General features: G+C 44.0%; 1 protein-coding gene across 9 annotated transcripts in view; it reads right to left on the bottom strand.

Annotated features, from left to right (window-relative positions):
• Window positions 1-22,830, bottom strand: part of camk2g1 (calcium/calmodulin-dependent protein kinase (CaM kinase) II gamma 1) — an 88,050-nt gene that overhangs the window by 39,972 nt on the left and 25,248 nt on the right. For all 9 annotated transcript variants that reach the window (XM_061227323.1, XM_061227314.1, XM_061227315.1 and 6 more), the window contains exons 3-4: window positions 5,717-5,776; window positions 1,690-1,744 (exon numbers count right to left, since the gene is read on the bottom strand). In XM_061227323.1, the coding sequence (XP_061083307.1) occupies window positions 1,690-1,744; window positions 5,717-5,776 (115 nt within the window). The remainder of the gene's footprint in view (window positions 1-1,689; window positions 1,745-5,716; window positions 5,777-22,830) is intronic.

The raw sequence follows: 22,830 nt of genomic DNA, 5'->3' as shown, positions 1-22,830 counted from the left end.
AATGCACAGGGCTACTGCCGTTTGGCCTCACAGGACACAATGGTTCGTTTTTGGTTGGGCTTAAAAATGCAAAAAAGAAATATGATACAATAATATAATTCAGTAACAAATGCATCATATTCAAGTATCTACATCAAAAAACTGCAATATTATAGCATTGTCCAATGCATGGAGTTTCTGTAGAAATGTGAAGTGGTTCTAGTTTCTTGCATCATCCACTGTACACAGTACAGTTTGTCCTGCATTCAGAGGTGGCCTACGCTACAGTGTTTCACAACTGTCACTGTGTGCGTGTGTGTGTGTGTGTGTGAGCGTATGTGTGAGCGTGTGTGTGAGCGTGTGTGTGAGAGCGTGTGTGTGAGCGTGTGAGCGTGTGTGTGAGCGTGTGTGTGAGCGTGTGTGTGTGTGAGAGCGTGTGTGTGTGTGAGAGCGTGTGTGTGTGTGAGAGCGTGTGTGTGTGTGAGAGCGTGTGTGTGTGTGTGTGTGTGTGTGTGAGCGTGTGCGTGTGAGCGTGCGTGTGTGTGTGAGCGCGCGTGTGTGAGCGCGTGTGTAAGCGTGTGTGTGAGCGTGTGCATGTGTGCCCATGGGGTTTGTTAGGAGCTGATGTATCAAGTTTGCATGAGATTCGCTGGAAATATATAAATAAGTACGTCACGCTACACACACACACACACGCATCCCCACAGTAAATGCAATAGGTTTCATGAATGCAGCCTGTCTCAACCTTAATATAGTATACCCAAAATGCAAGGTGAGTGGGAAGTGTGAGGAAGGTCAAGGGAAAGTAAATAATTGAAAGAGTGAATTAACCTTGAAGGGGCCACAGCATCCAACTTGGTATGAATGTAGCATTTCACCGCATCTTCTAAATTCAGGTTACACTGGTATAGGTTACCAGGGTCCATCTAATGCCTGTATCTTGTAAAAGCCTTGTAAAGTCTAATTTTGCTTTTTCCATTTATAAGTTCTTATCCAGCTCTCTGCACTTTAACCCTGGTGTAGTCTAAACATTCTGTACACTCCCCTTGTCCTAAGGGTAAAAAATTACCCGATTTCACTAAAGGAGCAGCTTAATTGAATTTTAAACCCCAAATCTATTCTGCATGAAAGAACAACCTGTCACTCATCACAAACTTTCCCATCAAATTTCAAGTTGAAAAAATAATATTTCGGGAGTTTTCTCAGCTGTTAAACATAGAGGCGGGTCATTGTTGACAACACAAGGGATAAATGTTTCTTAACTCAACTCAACTAATAAAGTTGGTTCAAAATCCCCATGTGACTTAAGGAACTTAAAAAATGTTCAGTTTTTTTTTTTTTTCTCTCCTCCAATGGAATGGCCAATTTGCACTTCTTGAGTTACAGCTGTGGCACAAAATGACAGCAACAGCGCAAACGGCCACAAAGTAGAACCAGCGTCAATCAAAGGATTTGGCACATCTCTCACTAATAGCAGCTGCGTACTTCAAAACTTTTATATAAAAAAAAAAAAAAAGTTCTACTTCTCTCATTGGTTGAAATGCATTCATCAGCCATTTCGGCTATTTTAGTACCTTAAAATGTGACCCAAATTCATGTCTTTTTTCAGGTGTTTTTGGGACACCGTGCACCCTCGTTCAACCGCCCCGCGGAAAGGGAAGGGGGAGCCGGGAGAAGCGGACATGGAAAAGGAGGACGTTGGGTACTCACAGGTCAAACACCAGGTAGTGAAAGCCTTCTTCTGAGATACTGTCATGGAGTCGGACTGTGGAGGAGAGGAGAGGAGAGAGAGGGATAGAAAGGCAGAGAGAGAGAGAGAGAGAGAGAGAGAGAGAGAGGGACTGGTTAATAACAGGGCCATGGAAGGACGCGGGCAATCAGGTCCCACGACGTTCAGCTAGTCACTCGCTCCTTTCCCCGAGCAGTCTCGCTCGAGCGCAACGGCACGTCACTTTGAGGCGAAGCCAGGCCAGCGTGTCCCGCCCCCGAGCCTTTCCGTCCTCCCGGACCGCTGCCCCGTTCACCTCCGCCTCGGGGTCTCCGAACACCTTGCCACTTCCCTTCTTTTTCACAGCGTGGTTTCGATCAGATGAAACTTGTGTCTGACCACACCCTGTCTGACGACAGAAGCGACAGGCTGCGTCTGGGCCCACAGGCGGCTTATGTGACTCTTTCATTGTCCAAAACAGTATGGAGTATCTCGCAATGCTCAAAATATAGGACAATGGGAATATTTCTCAAACTGGGATGGAGATCTAGGGCCATGATGCTTTCAGCACCAATCGTGCGCGTTTAATCAAAAGCCAACCAATCACATTCCTCCTGCCCCAGACATGAAGCAGAATTCACCGAACAGCCACTTCTGTGAAGTACACCAATCGTGTATCGCCACCGTTGTGGCATATAAACCAATCACATATAGCCCTACATTGGCCTAGTATATAACCTAATCATGCTGTTACAGTAGATAAACCAATCAGAAAGCAAGGATTCAAATTGCAATGCAACATAGCCCATAACCCTGCAGAAGAAGTATGAATGAGGAGACTGGATAAAAAATGAGTATGCACACACCAAGACAACCCGGCAATCGAGGAGACTGGGCTCAAGAGAACTAGGGAAGCATTACAATGCGAGTGTGTGTGTGCGTGTGTGCTTATGTGAGAGTTATGTGTGACCCTGAGTGTGTGTCTCCACGTGAGAATGCCTGTGTGTGTGTAAGATAGAAAGTGTGTGTGTGTGTGTGTGTGTGTACAAGAGTGAGAGAAAGTGTGTATGAGTGCATGCGTGTATGTGTCTGTATGCAACTATGCTTGTGCATGTGTTTATTTATGTATGTGTGAGAGTACGTGTTTGAGCGTGAGTGTGTGTGAGTGTGAGTATGAGTGTGTGTGTGTATGAGTGTGTGTGTGTGTGTGTGTGTGTGTGTGTGTGTGTGCGTTCTGCCCCTCAGACGGTCACAGAGCTCTCAGTGCGCAGTGCACCAGCATCGACAGAGAGCACAGCATGGCTCAGCACACCACACCCTCAGATGAGAACGGCACAAACACACACAGCTCAGAGACAAGAGGGAGGGAGGCACATAGAGAACAAGGGAGATGACGAGACGAGACGGAGAATGAGGGAGGGAGTGAAGCAAAAGAGGAGGGAGCGAGGAGAGGACAAAACAAAAGGATGAATGAAGAGAGAAACATTCATCATAAAAACAGACCAAAACGGCAGGGGGTGACCTGCCGTTACCTCCCCCCACAACCTTTTCAACTCTTCAACTCTCAAATATTTCAATGTTTCAAGAAAATATTCAATGTAGCACAACACAGCCTGTTTTAAACAAACAGGCTGCAGAAAGATGTTTTTTAAATATGCTTAAACAAACACTAAACCAGCGAAAGGTCAGCACTGTGTCACAATCTCCAATTAGAGCGAATCAAATACTGAAACAATGAAAAGCGTATTTTTGTAACATTGCTAAAATGGCACCACCTTGAAAAAGAAACAGAATGGATACCAGACAAAACAGAGTGGCAGAGATACAAAAAACAGTGACCAAACATTTTCTTCTCACCAACTGAAAAAGGCAGACAGAGAAAGTTATGGCTGCTCAAACAATAATGCGTAAGAGGCCACTAGAAGAAAATGAGCAGAAACAGTACAGTACAAAATGATAAAAATAGGAAAAGAAGGTAAAGGTTCAACAACAGCACAATGGGCCACACCCATCCTCTCCAACAGGAGGGATGGGTAACAACCCAACACTGAACAATCACAGACAGAACAGATATGTGTACTATCCGCATATACATAAAATGTTATTTGGTTAAAATGTTTACTTGTTTTTGTGCACTAACAGTTTTATATTCCACTTTGTCATTGCATACCGATAAAGCAGAGTCACTTGAACTGAATTTAAGTGAAATGACAAGGAAAGAGAACAAGAAGATATAGTGAGAGAAGGTGAGAGAGAAAGGAGGGGGGAAGAGAGAGGGATCAAGAGAGGCCTGGAGACAAGATCGGAGACAGATGGTTGGAGCAGGATGCAGGTGCTGCAGGAGGAATGAAAGGGAACAAGGGATGGCAGGAGGAGGGATGTGAGAGATGAGAGCTGGGAGCAAAAATGGAGAGCGAGAAAGAGAGAAAGACTAAGTATGTTTGAGTTGTGATGTGAGAATAGAGAAGGAAGGAAAGTGAGAGAGAGAGAGATCAGAACAAGAAGCTCCTAACACTTGTACTATCTGCCAGTGACCCTGCTACTGCAAAGACTGTGATTCATGGCACTGACTTCAAGAAAACGCTAGGCTAATCGGTAACAACTCAATGGGAAAACCAAACCATATTTCTGCTCCTTTCGCCTGTGTGTATGTGTGTACATGTGTCAGTGTGAGAGAGAGAGGGAGAGGGAGAGAGAGAGAGAGAGAGAGAGAGAGAGGGAGAGGGAGAGGGAGAGGGAGAGGGAGAGTATTCTCAGTCCTCTCTTTCTCTCCGGCTGACGCCGCCCACACACTGCAGCCCCCACCAGACGCCCACCTCTGAGACACACTTCACATTTTCAGCAAGCATCCCCGTCTCTCCATCTCTCCTTCACTCTTTTCTCCCACTTCCATCTCATACATCGCATCCTTTACCTTCTTCCTCTGAGCACATGTACAAAGAAACACACACACACACACACCCCCAAAGGCACTAACACACTCGCACTCATACACACTCACACACTCTCTCACACACACACACACACACACACACACACACACACACACACACACACACACACACACACACACACACACACACACACACACACACAAAGAGACACCCACAGACAAAGACACACACACACCTAAAGAGACTAAACACAACACACAGGCACACTCAAACAGTACATACAGACACAGACACAGACACAGACACAGACACAGACACAGACACAGACACAGACACAGACACAGACACAGACACAGACACCCACACGGCAAGCGGGTATCCACTCTGTCAGCAGAGTGCATTTTCCTTTGTCTGTATACTGGGGTTTTGTAACAGCAGTACATGCACAGATGCACGTATACACAGACAGAGAGACACACACACACACACCTCAAATCCCATCAGCACTGGCGATCCAGCCCTCCTCTTGTGATATACTGCACTGCAGCTGACAGACTGACTGACCCCGCTATAGAGAGGCAGCACTCGCAGTGCTCCTTCAGAGAACAGTCTACTACATTCCCAGTGCAATGGACAATACCTCACTGTTCTGCACTGGGGGAGAGGGAAAGGGAGGGAGAGAGGCTCTGTATATGAGGGCTGAAGAGCAGGAATGGGGTACAGAAGATAAACAAAGAGGGAGAGGAATCCATCCATCCATTACCTAATACCTAACCCGCTTATTCCTGGTGATGTCGCAGGGGTGCTGGAGGAGCCTATCCCAGCATACATTGGGCAAAGGCTGGAAAAACTCCCTGAACAGGCCGCCAAGAGGCAAAAAGCAGAGGGGAGAGATGTGTGGAGAGAGGAGGTAGAGAGAACAACAGACTGAAAGAACGGGGAGGGAAGGAGAGAGTCGGATGAAGGTGGATGTGCCATTGGACTCCACCCTGTGGGTCAGGTCATTTAACATGGTTGAGTCGCCGTACCCCCACCCAACATCCTCCATCTTCAACAGTACAGACAGCTTATATCAGTGAGGGAGGCCAATTGGAGTATACACTGTATGGTGCGGTGCATTCTGGGAAAAACTCACCGATGTTTGGGTGTTTGAGCAGGCGACAGATTCGGGCCTCGCGTTCCAGTTTTTGATGATCTGTGGAATAAACAGGAAACAGAAAACACGGTAAGACCCTCCAGACTTCACACAATCATTGACCACAAAATTCAGGCAAAAGTACCTGAACCACTTGTCTAACCACAGAAGCATTGCTGCTCCAAAAACAGCCTAAACACATTACAAACTACACAGATGCTATCTATACAATTGTAATAGCGCTCGTGTCCTTCGAGTGAAATACACAGCTAGTGTTAAATTATCAATTTACAGAAATGTACTGAAGTAGCCATTACCCTCCCAGTATTAGAAACTGCAACATCCACGCACCTGACATATAAATGGGCCGTATGTAAAAACGGTGGGCAGTGAGAGACGCTCACAGTTATGCTATGTGTTGGGGACCGGGGTCCCTGCTAGTAGTTGTGTTTGGTTGTAGGTCGCTCCTTTAACACGGAGCTTCTCAGTGTCTGAAAATGTGTGTATGTGTGGATTACTCTTTAACATTAGAAGATTTTCATCAATTTAAAGACAATTCATGGAGGCTTATCCACTACATTAAACACTATCGCTATCCTAAACACCGCTCAAAGCAACACGGACTACCCTGAACACTGCTCCAAAACTGAATATACTAAACCGTTCAAAAACAACACCCACCATTGTAACACCGTTCCAAAACAATTATACTATTATAATTGACATTATACTAGACAACACTCCAAAACACAATCCAAATCAACATTCACTATCCTACACCACTCAAAGCAACTACCCTGAACACAGCTCCAAAACAGCACTCACTATAGTAAGTAGCACTATTGTAGCTTTGCTAAAAACTTTGTTCAGAAAACAACATTCACTATCCTAAACTCTGCTCCAAAACACTTTCCTGAATACTGTTCCAAAACAACAATCATCATCCTAAACTCTGCTCTAAGACAACACTCACTATCCTAAACTCTGCTCTAAAACAACACTCACTATCCTAAACTCTGCTCCAGATCATCACTCGCTATTCTAATTTGCACCCATCATCTGACCAGCATCCAGTTTCCTGGGAAGGATCAGTTTCAGTTGTTGGTTATAGGCACCACACACTTGCGCTTGCTCTGGATAAGATATTGCCAGCGCAATAGCGGCAATCAGCAGGTGGGGAACGTCATCACCCTTGACTAGGCGCGGACGCAGAAGAGAAAACTCCACCCTCACGTCATCGGAAGGGAGCGGGGTCACCGCAGCCAACGCCCCTTCGCCCAGCCCCCAGCCCACACGTCGCCAGGGTTACCGGGGGCACGAAAGCGCTGAGCTGAGCAGGCTTGCCAATCACACAGGTCTGGCTATAAACCCTAGCCGGGCTAAAGAGATCCAACTCCATTACACGATCGGCCTCTTGGACAGCACGCCCACGCACCCCCCCGCTAAAGATTAGGCCCCCGCTAAAGGGATTACAGCAGCACTTAGCATGACCTCTGACCCTCGCAGAGACCCCATCACAGTGGCTAATTCCAGCTCCCGCTGTCCGAGACACGAGCCGGAATGTTTCTTTGAGTGTGTGTGAGTGAGAGAAAGGGCGAGAGCGAGAGAGACCTTTGATTCCGCTTTATTAACAGATAAAGGAGACATACAATTTGTTAGCCAACCATTTCAAACATAAAAAAATGGAAAGAAACCAATCCAATGTACTCACAAAAAACGCAACAGGCTCTGTCCAATCGTTTTTTGTTCCTGTTTTTCCTTGACCCAGAAATCGATCAAGGTCTGCGATCTTTAAGGACATTCCAACCCCTTAAATGTTCCTTCTAGGACCTAGAAGTAGAAGTTAGGAACTATCTATCTTTCCTTTGAGCAAGAAAACATCAGCGCATCCTTTGCGGAAGTATTTTTTTGGAAAGCCTGAAGTACAAATGATCGACATGTGGATCCACCCATCCACATATGTCTGTAAAATTGACGTTTTGACGTTTTGAATTGACGTTTGAAGGAGCATGGAGATTCCATTACCCCAATTCACGTTCTCGATTTCCCCATTTTTACTTCTTTTTCTTTCACCTTTTCCTAGATTCCCCCAATGGAGCTAGGGGCAAGAAAATGAGAAAGAAAAAAGAAAAAGAGGAGAAAAATAAGGGATCTGAATGAGCCCAAAACAGAAACCCCGCTCACAGACACCCCCGCAAAAGAAAAGCATAAAAAAAGGATTAAAAAAGATATATGGAGAAAGAGAGAGAAACATGTGTACCATTTCTTTTCAACCCCCCCCCCCCACCACCACCACCACCCCCCCAAACCTTCACCCCTCCACTTTCCAGCCTCTAATGCACCACGCCGCCCGGTTTCCCAGAAACGCTACAGCGCAGTTACTGAACATATTAAATATTCATCTTAAATGCATCTATTGACCACTGATGACGATGAGCAGCATCCGATCTGCCACCCCCCAAACAGCCCTGCCAACGCTTCCCTCCTGCCCGGCCCCGCCCCAGACCTCCATCTCCGCCAATCAGAATGGTCCCTCCTCATCGGGTCGTCCTATCAAACGCTCTCCAGCCTGTCTGCTCACGCCCGGTTATCCCCCACATCATTGCAGTGCAGTCTTACCGCCCTCCACTCAGAGGCAGCTCTAAAGCGTACGTTCTGATGACTTCACACGTCTGCTAAGAGGGGCTTATGCATCTGTCAATAAAAATAAATACTTGACATTTTTATTGTAATGGGTACATTTGGAATTACCGTTGTCAGCTCTGTCAGGACGGCCTCCTTAAAAGCAGGTGCCGTGGGGGTTGCTGGTCTCTGTAAAGCACCTTTCCCCCACCCCACCCTACCCTACCAAGTCGGTCTGAAATCCGGACCATATTGCGACTGGGCTCGTGATTGGCCACAGCCTGTCTCAGGGACGGAGGACAATGGGCTAGTTTGGTCTGGTCGTACTACGTTACCCAGAGTCCTCTGGTCGGAGGGGCTGCGGTCTGCCCAAGCATGCGGTGAACGGGGTTTGCTCCTTCAAAGTGACGAGCAAGCAGCTCAGCTAGGAGACTAAAGGGGCCCAGTGTCTGAGATGTAGGTGGACGCTGCAGATGAGACATCCCATTAATGTAACGGGGACTTATGAACTGTAAAGAAAGAATAGGGAGAGGGAGTGCACCGGAACCATGATGTCCATCAGGGCATGCTGAACTCGGAGGTTTGTGGAAGTTTTTACCCAAACAGAGCTGAAATAGACAGCCTGTAGCCGAGTGGCTAAGGTACATGACTGGGACTGGGACATTTGAACCTTGGTAGTTCAAGCTCCCGTAGAGCCACCATAAGATCTGTACAGCTGTTCGGCCATCAAACAAGGCACTTAACCCCATAATGCACCAGGGGGTGTTGTTCCCTGCTTAGTCTAATCAACTGTAAGTCGCTTTGGATAAAAGCATCAACTAAATAACACATTTAAAAAAATGAAATGTGCACACAAGCACATGCAAGTACAACTGCATGCTTGGGCGCACTCCTCCCCACACACACACACACACACACACACACACACACACACACACACACACACACGAGAGTGACATAAGCGTCAGGGGACACATGACTTAAAGCTGCAATAATGTGCGTGACTAATAACTTGTATCATTTTCCATCAAATCTAGGAGATGGGCAATGGGATCCTATTACAACATACAGTAGACTTATCGGGAGAGTGAACCTCGCCCCCAACCACGTACAGCCAATCACATTCATCCATCCATGCATCCTTTCATTCATCAGTCCATCAATTCATTAAACCATTCATGAATCCCTTCATTCAGCCAGCCAGCAGTCCTCCATCTATCCATTAATTCATGCAGTTCTCTCCCTTGCCGATGAATACTCACTGGCTTTGCAGAGGGACCACTGCACCCTCGATGCATTCATTCATTCCAACGTGCACCACTTCTGTCACCGATTCACCCACCGTTCATTCATTCATTAAATCATACATTACTGCCTCCGTGCTGAAGCATTTCCTCTTTAATTAAGCAGTATGTGTCTCCACTTCCTGTTGTTTTAATTAGGCATCTGCTCTGTCCCCCAGGTGCAGTCCTGAGCCCATTTCTTCTCCCGAAACATCACATCACATTTTATAACAAACAATTATTTCAAACATGTATTTATAGGAAACATTTTTTCCCCACGTATACTTTTAAAACATCAAACCAGGAAGAAATTTGGTATAAAATGCACATAAGAGGGTGGCTGATATAGTCGGCCTGTATCTGGCCATTTCAGGTCATTGGCACCAGCTGATTTTGGATGCAGAAACTCCCCTCGAGTCAACTCAACATCTGTAACTATCCTCAGGGCAGGTGGTTACTGTGAAGCATAGCGAGACGTTGGCAGAACTGGATGCCCGAGATGAAAAGGTAGGAATCCTGGCTTTTAAATATTAATGTCAATAATTGGGCTTCATTAACATCACAAAGAAAATTGAACGTATTTTGATTTCACTCTTTTAGAGATAAAGTGAGTCCCATTTGGCAACCACATTAAACACCCACTACTTTATGATCAACCAAAAAGCTAACTAGCAACAAAGTCAACATGCAAATGGAGTCAGCTCCAGAATTATTATGACTATTAGAATTCTGATAAAAATTTTGTAAAAAAGGGTACATACTGTATAATACACACAGATAATAATCTTGAGATAATAATGATGAATCTTAACAGATAATAATGCTTTCAATCATAGGCAATCATGGGAAAACAATATACTTTTATTTCACTAGGTTTACTCTAAATGTACTGTAAATGTTTAAAAAAAAATTAGTTTTTAATCTAATTTAGTTCATCTCAGTCTACTCACTGAGCATTTGTACAGCATGTGTACACCTACTTATTCATGAAATTATCTAACCAGCCAATCATGTGGCAGCAGTAAAATGCATAAAATCATGCAGATACGGGTCAGGAGCTTCCATTAATGTTCACATCAACCATCAGAATTGCAGAGAATAGTGCGAAAAACAAAAAACATCCAGTGAGCAGCAATTCTGCAGGCAGAAACACCTCGTTAATGAGAGACGTCAGAGGAGTATGACAGGAAGGTGACAGTAACGCAAATAACCAGACATTACGATAGTGGTATGCAGAAGAGCATCTCTGAACACACAACAAGTCAAACAGCGAAGAGGGTGGGCTACAGCTGCAGAAGTCTAAAAAATATATATATTGGCGGCCTGTAGCATAGTGGATAAGGCAAATGACTGGGACACGCCAGGTGGTTCTAATCCCGGTGTAGCCACAATAAGATCCGCACAGCCATTGGGCCCTTGAGCAAGGCTCTTAACCCTGCATTGCTCCAGGGGAGGATTGTCTCCTGCTTGGTCTAATCACATGTATGTCGCTCCGGATAAGAGCGTCTGCCAAATGCCAATAATCTAGTGAAATGTAATATCGTGTCATTCCATCATTTTCGGTTTCTGGAATATAAAAATGTACAAGCATGCAAAATCCCTTGTCAACCATCAGCATGGGAAAAGCCAAAGAACTGTCCATTCAGAAGACACAGATGGTATTTGACCATTAGTTAAGTCTGTTAATGGGTACAAAAAAGACATAAACTGTTAAAAAATAGCACTTGGCACTCCAACACATTTTTTAATAATAAAAAATACAAAACATGTGTAACGGTTGGAGCAAGAGCATGCAAGTGCACATTGTCCCCACAGACAGCAAGGAAGATGGGGAGGCAAGCCAAACAGAAGTCAAGGAATACGGTTCATGAAAGTCACAAAAAGCACCTCCATACCAACAACCTCTTTGGAAGGGTGGCACGAAGACAGTTTGTCTGGAGTTTGCCAAATGCTATAGTAATTATGACTGGAAAAGAGGGATATGATCAGATGAGACCAACATTTGGCCATACATTCCATTGACCATTGTTTGGTGGGAAAAGAGGAATGAATTCAACCAAATACAAGGAAAGTTGGCAGACAATCTAGTCATCTCTGCTAGGAAGCCGAGATTTGGTCATAGGTGAATTTTCCAACAGGACACTGATTACAAACATACAGTACATCAAAATTTGCACAGTTAAGTTGTGTATCTTTGGGTAGTTAAACAATTTTGTGTATATGAAATGCACTGTTTATATTGGCATTTCATAAGCCAACAGCCACCTGCTCTCTAAACATTTATATTAACTATATCCACATGGAATGGGACACATTCTTGAGCATCCATTGCCAATGCCCCCCCATCAGGTAATATAAATGTATCTTAATTTTGTACCATTTTAAAACATACTACATTTTCTATGAGTCACTGTGTAACTGTGTTTCCTGTCTACTGTATGAACAGTAGCTCCATCTCTTCATCAATGCAACGATTAATTTACTGCGCTCTGGATTTTGTATATACCAACACATCCCACCCTTGAGCAAGACAAATAAACGGTTTCTTAAGGGGGAGTTTCCTGAAAGTGTGCGAGGAAAAACAGATTAGCCTACCTCATGTGATGATAACAAAGGAAGTGAGAAGTAGGAAAAAGGGAGGAAAAAGTGAACGATGGCAGACATAACATTTTGATTCGCGTTTAATGGCAGCGTTACAGTTTTTCATTACCGTCTGAAATGGTGACACTGCCACGGCCAAAAGATACTTTCTCATGAAAGGTGTGGTACCCCAACTAAACCAAAAGCAGCCAAAACAAATGCGTGCTCAACGTCGCTATGTAAAACCATAGGCCTATTTCTCCTGACTATCTAGGCTGGTGTCTCACCTTTAACATCAACAAACTTAACCCCAGGAAAAGGCCTCGGCAGAAACACGTCTGACCCCACACAGCTAGGTTAAACAAGCGGAGGCCTAAAATCTGAATTGTTCTGGTGCAGGGTGGATCCTCAGTTTGCAGAGGGCTGTCCTATCCTTATCTCACCAACACACCAAACCTGGGTCAAATACGTAATTGTTTTGGATTGAAATACATTTCTATGCTTTGCTAAGCTTGCTAAGCTACAAAATGCTCTCAAAAAGTGTAACCCCTGCATTCTGGCCCTCTTGGAAGGCTCAATTGCACCAGGCAAGATCAATCCAGCACAGAAAAGTATTTGAATCTTACTCCGGTCTATTTATAGGACCCTGCAGGGAACAGCTTTTCTCAAGGGTGCTAGATTGCAGCGGAATAGGATTTGACCCAAAAACCCTCTGTTCCGTGTAGCAGCCTAACCTGTTCATGTTACATCACCTGTAGTCTGCATGCGCTCATTAAAAAACAGATTTATAACATGCCTTCAGTATGAAACAGTACATTCAGTATTTTCATTTTATACGAAAGAATATTCTAGCAAGACAGCACTCCTCCCTCCATGTGTCACTTGGGGCTTTTCTAGGTTTTACTAGAAGCAAATTAAGACGCTGATTAGAAACCGCCTGTTGGTTACCATTCCTCCCAGACCTGCAGAGACCTGCTCTAAAAGCCGGAACAGCTCATGAAACTGTTCTCTGGCACTCCAATTCCCCGATGAAGCAATTCAGGTCGTGGTGAATTTGAATTTCACCGTGCGCAAAATCTAGAGCGCGAATCTTCTGCTAACAGTCTGCACTGTTTGTGCGTATCACTGAATCATAAGTGTCCGCTGGGGCAGGGATGTGCGCAGGCCGACCTTATCGAGTACGGCTATGCGCAAACGCTTCCTGCGAAGGACGGAAAGGCTGGTAACAATGGGAAGCCTGTTTGCCAGCAGGTCCTGTTATCAAGCAGCTTTCTTAAAGTCAACAACAAAACTGCCCGTGACGTCAAGCAGGCCACGTGTCTTCAAAGACGGTCAAACGCCGGCGGTCACTGTAGGCTCAGGCCTCGCGGTCATGACAAGATTGCTGGAAAATGTAGCTTGATTGATGGGGAAAAAACTAAAAAACAACTCCCACAGTTAACACCACTGCTCTTTCCAAAACAGTCTGTTGAATTCCGGTTGACAGCGCTTTTATTTTGGAATTAAAGAAACGGGAGTTTTGTCGGAATTACAAACGGAGCAAATGACAAACAGAATCCCATAGAGACAAACAAGATTTTTAGACCGTAGTAAGACAGCTTGCTTTTATGAAGAAAGCACGAGCAAATGGAGCGTCATTGCACCCTGCTTCTTTTTAAAGTCATGCATGTGTGCGTTAATCTTGCGCACTACGCGGGTGTCAGAAAATTGCAGAACAAAAACAGAGAACAAGAGCCGCTAGAAAGAGTAAGAGGATTGCTCACAGCTGTGAAAGTCAGACATACTCTCTGCACAGCTTCAGGATGAGGTCACTAATCCTTTACTTGGAAATTCGAGCTCACAACAAAGAAAGAGGCAAAACCAGCACTGCATTTCCCTCTCATCAATACGCATGACACAGCCTTCTTAAAAAGGCAGATCAATCACCGATATGATAAAAGGCTACTTTAAAAAAAAAATAGTTGAGTGAACACCGGTCACTTAGGCCTGAGTCATTACTTACACTAAATGGACCAGAGTTTAAGAATGAGTTACACAGAGAGGTTGGGAGAGAGAGGAAAAAAACAACAGTTCAATTACTTAATTTGGGACCTGGATACTAATCAAATTTCGCACAACCCGGAATGCTAATCACCGAGACAAAATGGACTTGGGGAACTTACAAAGCTCACTTTCCCCCTCACCATCTTTACGCGTTACGAATCTATAAACGGTTAAGAATCATCTTGCGCTTTCACCTTTCTAAGGACAGGAGTTTGGGACCGATACATGGGTGCTGGGTAGCAGAGGACGACTGTAAAATGGTGCCTCTTGACTCTTTCACTACAGCCACACCTGTCGACAAAGAAAGGTGCTCGGAATGCGCACTCTCATAGGCTCGTTAGCCTGAAGTGGAGAAGACCAGCCCACCGCTCACAGTCCAGAAGGGCCCTCAGGAACACATGGAAATGACAGGGCGAAAGCAGACAATAGGCCACTGTCCTCTCCCAATGATCAGGAGGCAGAGTGGGGATAACACCCTTCTTTTACCTCAACTTTCAGGGACTTAAGCTGGGAGTATACAGTACCGTGCAAAAGGTCATTGGCACCCTAGATTTAAAGATGAATTTGGTCTTATGTTTATTCATTTTATATGTTCTGCATTCGTGTGTCAGTAGAAATGATCAAAGAGCAAATTTGAGATTTGCAGCAAGTTCTCCAATGCTTGGAACAATCTACCAGCTGATTTTCTTATAAAACTGCAGGACAGTGCACCTAAGAGAATTGATGCAGCTTTAAAGGCAAAGGGTGGTCACAACAAAAATGTATTTGATTTAGTTTTGAACCGTTTTCCGCTTTTTATAGAAAAATGTAAACTTTTCACCAACTTACATGGAGAGACTGCTTGAAATTGATCAGTTTCTGCTCCTTTACTCAGAGTTGTTTTCTGAGTTTGGTGCAGCAAACGTTGTCACTTCTGTGTTTCCTGTGATCATCACAACCGCAGTAACAAATAATTTGAAGTCACAATGTGTACATGCGCCTTTATATGTTCCATTTTCAGCTCTGGCAATTTTTCCTTCTTATCAAGTATATCTCCTCCAGCTTTCTAACCAGGCCCGAAAAAGTGCAGGGGGTGAGGGAGGCCCCGACTGTTTAAAATGTCTCCTTTTACAAGGGCTTATCGCCAACTTGGGCTCTACTCAATTAGCAGCACCATGAGTGTACAGGGCCCTGCCTCCCCTGGGTTGTGAGGTTGCCGCCATAAAAGCTCCATCGAGAGGAACGAACACAGCAGAGGGTACCTGAGATGTGAACATCACGGGCCACACTAACCGTCCATGCTCACCAGCCCACCACTTAAAGTCCTCAGAAACACATGGAAATGACATGACCAAAACACACAACAGGCCACACCTGAGTGAGCCTTCACCTGTCATCTTTTAATGAGCCATTGTCCTTTGATGTGAAGGGCAGTCCTGTAAATGAAATGTATTGTGTTGAAAGCGTCAGTAATTATCAATCATAAAGATCATAGTTAAGACATTGATATAGAAAATGAAAAGACAATATGGCATACGGTCAACTCAATACCCCCCCTAATTCCCATGGAAAGAGGCAAACTGTACACACATGAATGTGTCATATATAGAAGCAGCCGAAATGTCAACAGCACAGGGTTCTGTTCTTGGAGGCAGTGTTGATAGCACGGGATTACTGTAATGTTACATAAAAAGCCGCTCTCTCCTTCACCCTGCCTGCCTCAACTGGAGGGGGTGTGGGGGGAGGGGGGCGTTTAAACTGCCCCCTCGGTCCCGTGCAAACAAGCAGAAGATGCCCACGCAACTTTCTGCCCACCAGGGATGTGCCTATGATTACAGAGAAAGGAGGGAGAGAAGACAGAATAGCCTTAATGCAAGACAGCAGAGCAAGTGTACATGGAAAAGAGTAGGGGGAAAAAAGAAAGGAGAGGAAAAACAGGGAGGGGAGAGAGAGAGAGAGAGAGAGAGAGAGAGAGAGAGAGAGAGAGAGAGAGAGAGAGAGAGAGAGAGAGAGAGAGAGAGAGAGAGCGCATTACAGAGAGACCGCATTCGGCAGACAAAGCACTGCCTTAGCTCCTCCCTCCGTGTTTCCTGTCATTGTCTTGCTTGTTGTACAAAGCCAACATGATAGCCAGGGAAGTTGGTAATTGCACTGTAATTAAGCGCTGACTGCGATAAAGACTCAGCCTGCACCCTGACCAGTAAAGCCTGTACCGTCAGTCCCGAGAAAAAGTATTTGCCCCCTTCCTGATGTCCTCTATTATTGTATATGGTCACTCTGAATGGTTTCAGATCGTTTACACAAAATGGGATATGTAATAGCAGACTAAGGAACCCAGAACACAACACAAAACACATTTTTGTAAATTATCATTTCATTTATTTATCGAAAGCATTCAGTGTGAAAAATATACAATAACAGAAGAAAGGAAAATACTTTCATGCACTGAATACATCTATGAAACAAAAAAAAAGAAAAAATAATAATTATACATATATACACATATGTACATACATATACACATATGTATATACATATATACAAATATATATGTATATACATATATACAAATATATATGTATATACATATATACAAATATATATATATACACACATATATACAAATATATATATATATACATATATATAAATATATATATACATATATACAAATATATATACATACATGTATTAATATTACACTTCTAGAATTTTCATAAAATCTCTATGCTGTTGGTGGATGTCCCTGGATTTGGACAGTTGGACCTTCTTTCATTCTCCTATTAGGGTCCTGATTAACATCAAACCAGAGCAGTCTGATCTTCTGCCCAGCCTGAAGGTCATTGGTCTGAGCCCCAGCTGGCATATTGAGGCAGTAGCATTTAGGGGAGCAGTATAATGAAGTTAAAGTAGCAATCTAATCTCTTTTCATGTGAACAAATCCCATGTTTGAGACCTATTCCCACTGGAATTTCTCTAGCAATGACCATTGACACAACTTGCATAGTTTCATTTCATTTAGTTCTACATTTCTTAATTTCATTAAATTAGTGGAAGGACCACCATTCCCTCCCTGTATGGAAAAAGCACAGACCTATGGAAGAAACGAGTGTTGCGAGTGCGGAGATGTGTCATTTGCGTGACACGTACTTCAGGCAGGGACACGGGACAGTTTCAGCAGCATAAACACAAGAGGAGGAGTTTGAGCAGAGTTGTCTTTGTTTACAGTACAACAACGGACAAAAGTATAAGTAAATCAACGCTTTCTGAGTATTCACCCATCAGGTAAAGAGACAAAAAAAGGAACACATTAGAGGGCACAGGGAACTATGGGAACAGAAGTACAGAATAGATCTGTTCAGACCACCAGCCACCATGGATGGCCACTAAGTCCCAGAAAACCAAGGAAATCGTAGATTGCCACTTTAAGGAGCCGGGCTTGTAATTCAGAGGGTGCAAGTTCAATCACCAGGGGAGCTCAGTCATATCTTTAAGCAAGGTATGCAACCAAACTGTTTCAACAACATAAATATATCATTCTTTTATCTCATCTTTAAGTCACACTGAATAAGTGCAAATACTGTAAAACTTTCTAAATTGGCTGGGGCCTTCACAAAAATGGAAACCAGGCCTTAATTGCAGACATGAGGGTCTTTCCATTGCTTATTTTTCAACATTTTTCGGTAGAATTTAGGAGGCTCCCAAACTTTTCTTGAGCAAGGAAACAAGTGCATCCTTTGCAAAGTATTTTTTTTGGAATGCGTGACATAGAAATGATCGATTTGCGAATCTACCTCTCCCCATATGCAATGTCTGTAACTGAAGCGGCTCCAAACAGACGTTTGAATGAGCAAAGACATTCCAATCGGTGGAGCTAGGAGCAAGAAAAGGAGTAAGGAGGCAAAAAATAAGCAACTGGAATAAGCCCCAGACCTCAATTATGCCACAGAAGGTCCAGAGTTACTACCAAGTGATATTATCCTCCTGAAACCCAGTAGAAAAACATTTTTTTAAATATAATAAAACATTTTGCAGTGAAATATTTCACAATAATGAGACCTTATTTTTTATAGATTTTCTCATTTATTTTTATTAGAACAACAGGTTTCAGCTAAGGAAAAGATGCGGTTCTTGATATAAAGACCAGAGACTCATGTCTCCCACTGGGGCCAAAAATGAATTGCTGGGTCTTAGGAGGTTAGGGCCACATAGACCTGTATGGGATAACTCTGCCTCAGTGCACCAGTCTTTATTTCTGTAAAAACACACGGTGCTCCCCAGCCACTATCTGAGACCCGCTTTAATGGAAGTTTTATGGTAAATAAAGTCATTTTGCAAGGAACTAAATTGTTAATCAAAATGTCATTAACAGCTTGTGCGGGGAAAAATGCACAAAATTATCCTTACAAGCTACAATAAGCTAATGGTTGGTGAACACATTTAAAGTGCGGAACCGCAGCTTGGACTGGGTTAAGACTCATCGAAACAAGAGAAAGCGACTCGACTCCTACAACCATCAGCACAACAGCTTCATAAGCCCCACACTCCCTGCAGAATGCAGACTATGCAGTACAGTTCGTAAGCATTTGGACAGTAACATTGGACTACTTTGAACACTGGTCCTGGAATAACCACCAGGCAAAGCTCTAGCTTGACCACTTAATTTAAACCAGCTCAAAACAAATATTTACAGTCTTATGCAAGATGTGTGGCCTGTTATGGACGTAGACAGGACTGCACTTAAATTTGACTACTTTTACATTTCTACTGTATTGAGTATGTTTACACATGTTTACTATGTAACCTAGCTGCCATTGGCCAGGTCACCCTTGGAAAAGAGATGTTGAATCTCAATGGGACATCCTGGTAAAATAAAGGCTAAATAAATAAAAATAAACGGGACACAAACCGCTCCCCTCTGCCACCAGTCATGCAGATGCTAAAAACTTCACCTTTCAACCAATTGGCATCCAGCACAGACTTGTGATTAATTTGCACAAGTAATAAGCTTGTCGATTTTAAAAGGGATCGCCAAACTTTTCATGATTTCTTCCAAAACCTGACTGCATATGAAATGTGCCAGCATCAACTCTGTGTTTACCCCGCGTTTAAGAGTTTTAATTACACCACTGAGCTTGGATTGGTTATGATTGGATTACGTTACATTAAATCATTTTGATTATAAGGAGGAGGTTGGAGATCAGTCTTAATTTTACAGTAGGTTGCTATTAAAATGCTCGTATGAAGCGCAAGAAGGGTACAATGGCAATCCCATTATATGAGATGCAATCAACTGAAGTGGGAATGGGGTGTTGATGAACGACGCTTATTTAAATTGCCACTCCTGTTAATCACTCAGAGCGATTAACAGGTTCAGGACAGACCGTAGCATTTTTAGACTCCCATGTATTAAGCGGAGTAGCTGACAGGTCTGTCTATGTCATCTCCTATGTCTCTGAATGCATCAGATACTTATTTGGATGTCTGCCTGTGAGGTGAATGCTAATCGCAGACTCACGACTGTCCGGTTCCTACACAACCGTCTCTGGTACACTGCATGTGCTACTACACCGCTGTCTCTCATTGGAGCACCATTAGCGTTAATATGGGACTGGCTTTTGTCGGTGTGTCCATACAAGAGTGTTGGTCTGTCTGTCTGTGTGTCCATACAAGACTGGCTGTCTGCCTGCGTGTTAATAGACTGGCTGTCTGTCTGCGTGTTAATGGACTGGCTGTCTGTCTGCGTGTTAATGGACTGGCTGTCTGTCTGCGTGTTAATGGACTGGCTGTCTGTCTGCGTGTTAATGGACTGGCTGTCTGCCTGCGTGTTAATGGACTGGCTGTCTGTGTGTCCATACAAGACTGGCTGTCTGCCTGCGTGTTAATAGACTGGCTGTCTGCCTGCGTGTTAATAGACTGGCTGTCTGCCTGCGTGTTAATGGACTGGCTGTCTGCCTGCGTGTTAATGGACTGGCTGTCTGTGTGTCCATACAAGACTGGCTGTCTGCCTGCGTGTTAATAGACTGGCTGTCTGCCTGCGTGTTAATAGACTGGCTGTCTGCCTGCGTGTTAATGGACTGGCTGTCTGCCTGCGTGTTAATGGACTGGCTGTCTGTCTGCGTGTTAATGGACTGGCTGTCTGTCTGCGTGTTAATGGACTGGCTGTCTGTCTGCGTGTTAATAGACTGGCTGTCTGTCTGCGTGTTAATGGACTGGCTGTCTGTCTGCGTGTTAATGGACTGGCTGTCTGTCTGCGTGTTAATAGACTGGCTGTCTGTCTGCGTGTTAATAGACTGGCTGTCTGTGTTAATACAGCACTGGTAGTCTGTGGTACTCTTTGTACCCAAAAGCCTCCTCTCGCCATCTCCATATCCACTTCTCAGACTATATGGGCCAGCGCTAGTAAAAATACCAAGAGCATTTGTTGGCAGTTTTATCCATTTATTTTTAGCATCCCGGTTTTAGAATAAGGTAATGGGGGGGGGGGGGGGGGGCAAGAAAAAAAAAGAAAAAAAGAACTTGTTTTTTGTGTTTTTTGTGAAGGTCGGCTAAAAGTCAGACCAGCCCTGCAGGGCTGAGGCGGTGTTGGCTCCCTGGCTGTGATTCATCTTCAGACTGCGGGCCACGTCGCCACTCCACGTCCCTCCCCGGGCTCTACGGGAACGGTCGAGCCGTTCCTTTGCACTGACCGTCGGGTCATGCATTCTGGTCGTCCGCACCGAGGCCTGACTCTGACCGCAGACTTGGCACCACTCCGGAACCAACCATATACAACCAAGGGGTGCTAGTCAGCTCACGGCGCTGAGAAACCCGGGTCGGGGGCTGAAGTGATTCATGAGGGTTTGTGCCATCTCGTCGCTCAAGAGTGCCACCTTTGGCCAAGCACGGACCTGCGCACTGCCTCGTCACATGCTGATGACAATGCTCAGCTTGTTGTGACTGAAGTTTTAAAGGAAGCACAATTTGTAAATCAGAGCTTCCACACTCTCAAAGTGTAGCAGAACATCTAAAGACCGAAGAGTTGCCCATTAAAAAAAATAAAAATAAAATTCCAATCGGCTATTCATTGCTGTTGATTTGCATTTTCAGTCCTGTGTCTGGCCATGCCGATATACCACATTTATATTCAATATTGAATTGAGCAGAGACGGGCCTATAAATACAACGAGGCATTCCAAAATAATGACAAGCCAACCTCAGAGAAGGGCCAGACACTCTGTGGCTCTCGCAGTTTCCAGACCACACACACACCACTCAGGTACCTGCTAATGTTTGTTCTATTCTCCTGCCCCCCTTGCTTGGGCAGATGCAGAAAGGTTTTCCTCACAACCGACTTAAGCACTGTGTACACACTGGTCTCTGCCTGGGTGTTTGGTTTTTAGCCCAGTCCTTTAGAGCTAGTGTGTTATGTGCTTATCTGTAGCACAGACGTTCCTCATACAGCTTTTCTCTTGTGCATCACATACACAGAAGAGGTTGTTCTTCATGAAACCGCTTTATAATTTGGAAATGGACGTTGCTGCTGGGTTTTTCAAACAAACATTTTCGGTGCATTGAGAGTCACAAAAATATTGGTCCGTTGAGGTATGTTGCATCTTGGCGAGGTGCAGCGGATATGTAGAACATTTTTAAAATCTCGGCTAAACTCTTTGGATGGATAAATTGCACTAAGTGGAAGCACACCTTAATTTCATTTGTGGGGGAACTGCCCCTTTAACACTAGACATTTGACTAGGTACAAGATGCCACCTTGGCATTTTGGTAGGTTGAGAACACACCCTCTCTGCAGTTGTGATCAGAAGTTGAAGAGCAGGCTTGCCAGTCCGTGCTCCTCACAGCACACATGCATGCTGAACATCAGTCTTACTTCAAAACAAATTCCATGAAGGAGATTTGATTGAAGCTTTTAATTGAATATTGATCTGCTTCATTGATTTATTCAGTTATCTGCTGCAAGTTCTCAATGGAAGAAATGCCTTGGCATGCCTGTGTCAATGAGAATAAGAAAACCCTATTTTAATCTGTAATTATGTAATAAGTTATGATCTAAAAACACTTTAGGCCGGTCTCAATTAGCCATCCCAACTGATTAAACCTAATTGGCTGTTTTAACAATGTAAATTTTTCCTTTGATAATTAATGGAACTAATGGACATCATAAAATGTCAAGTACTAGCCTACTTACAGGTGGATATGTCATAAATAAATGAAATCAATTGAAGATGCTAATTTATTTTAAAACATTACTGCTTCACAGGTCAACAAAATGGGTTCTAATGGGGGCTGGCTAATAACCCGCAAGTGCCGTCCTAACCTGATCCAAATTACATTACATTATAGTAATTTAGCAGACGCTCTTATCCATGGACAATGAAGTACAAACAAGAACCAGGGACAAATGTGTTGAAGACCCTAGAGAAAAGTCCTAGAGTGATCACATGGATAGAAATTGAACCCTTGAAGAATAAATCAACTTTCCAAGTAGCATACCATGTTTGACACCTTGAACACCCAGAATACTAAAATAATTATGCACAAGTGCAATTATTACCTATGGCATACACATAGCTTACATTGGCTAATTAGAATAGTGAGGTAGGGAGGGAA

Source organism: Conger conger, chromosome 2, assembly GCF_963514075.1.
Source record: "Conger conger chromosome 2, fConCon1.1, whole genome shotgun sequence".
NCBI lineage: Eukaryota > Metazoa > Chordata > Actinopteri > Anguilliformes > Congridae > Conger > Conger conger.
Note: the sequence above shows the minus strand (reverse complement) of the source record. Positions and strands in the feature narration are given on the sequence as shown.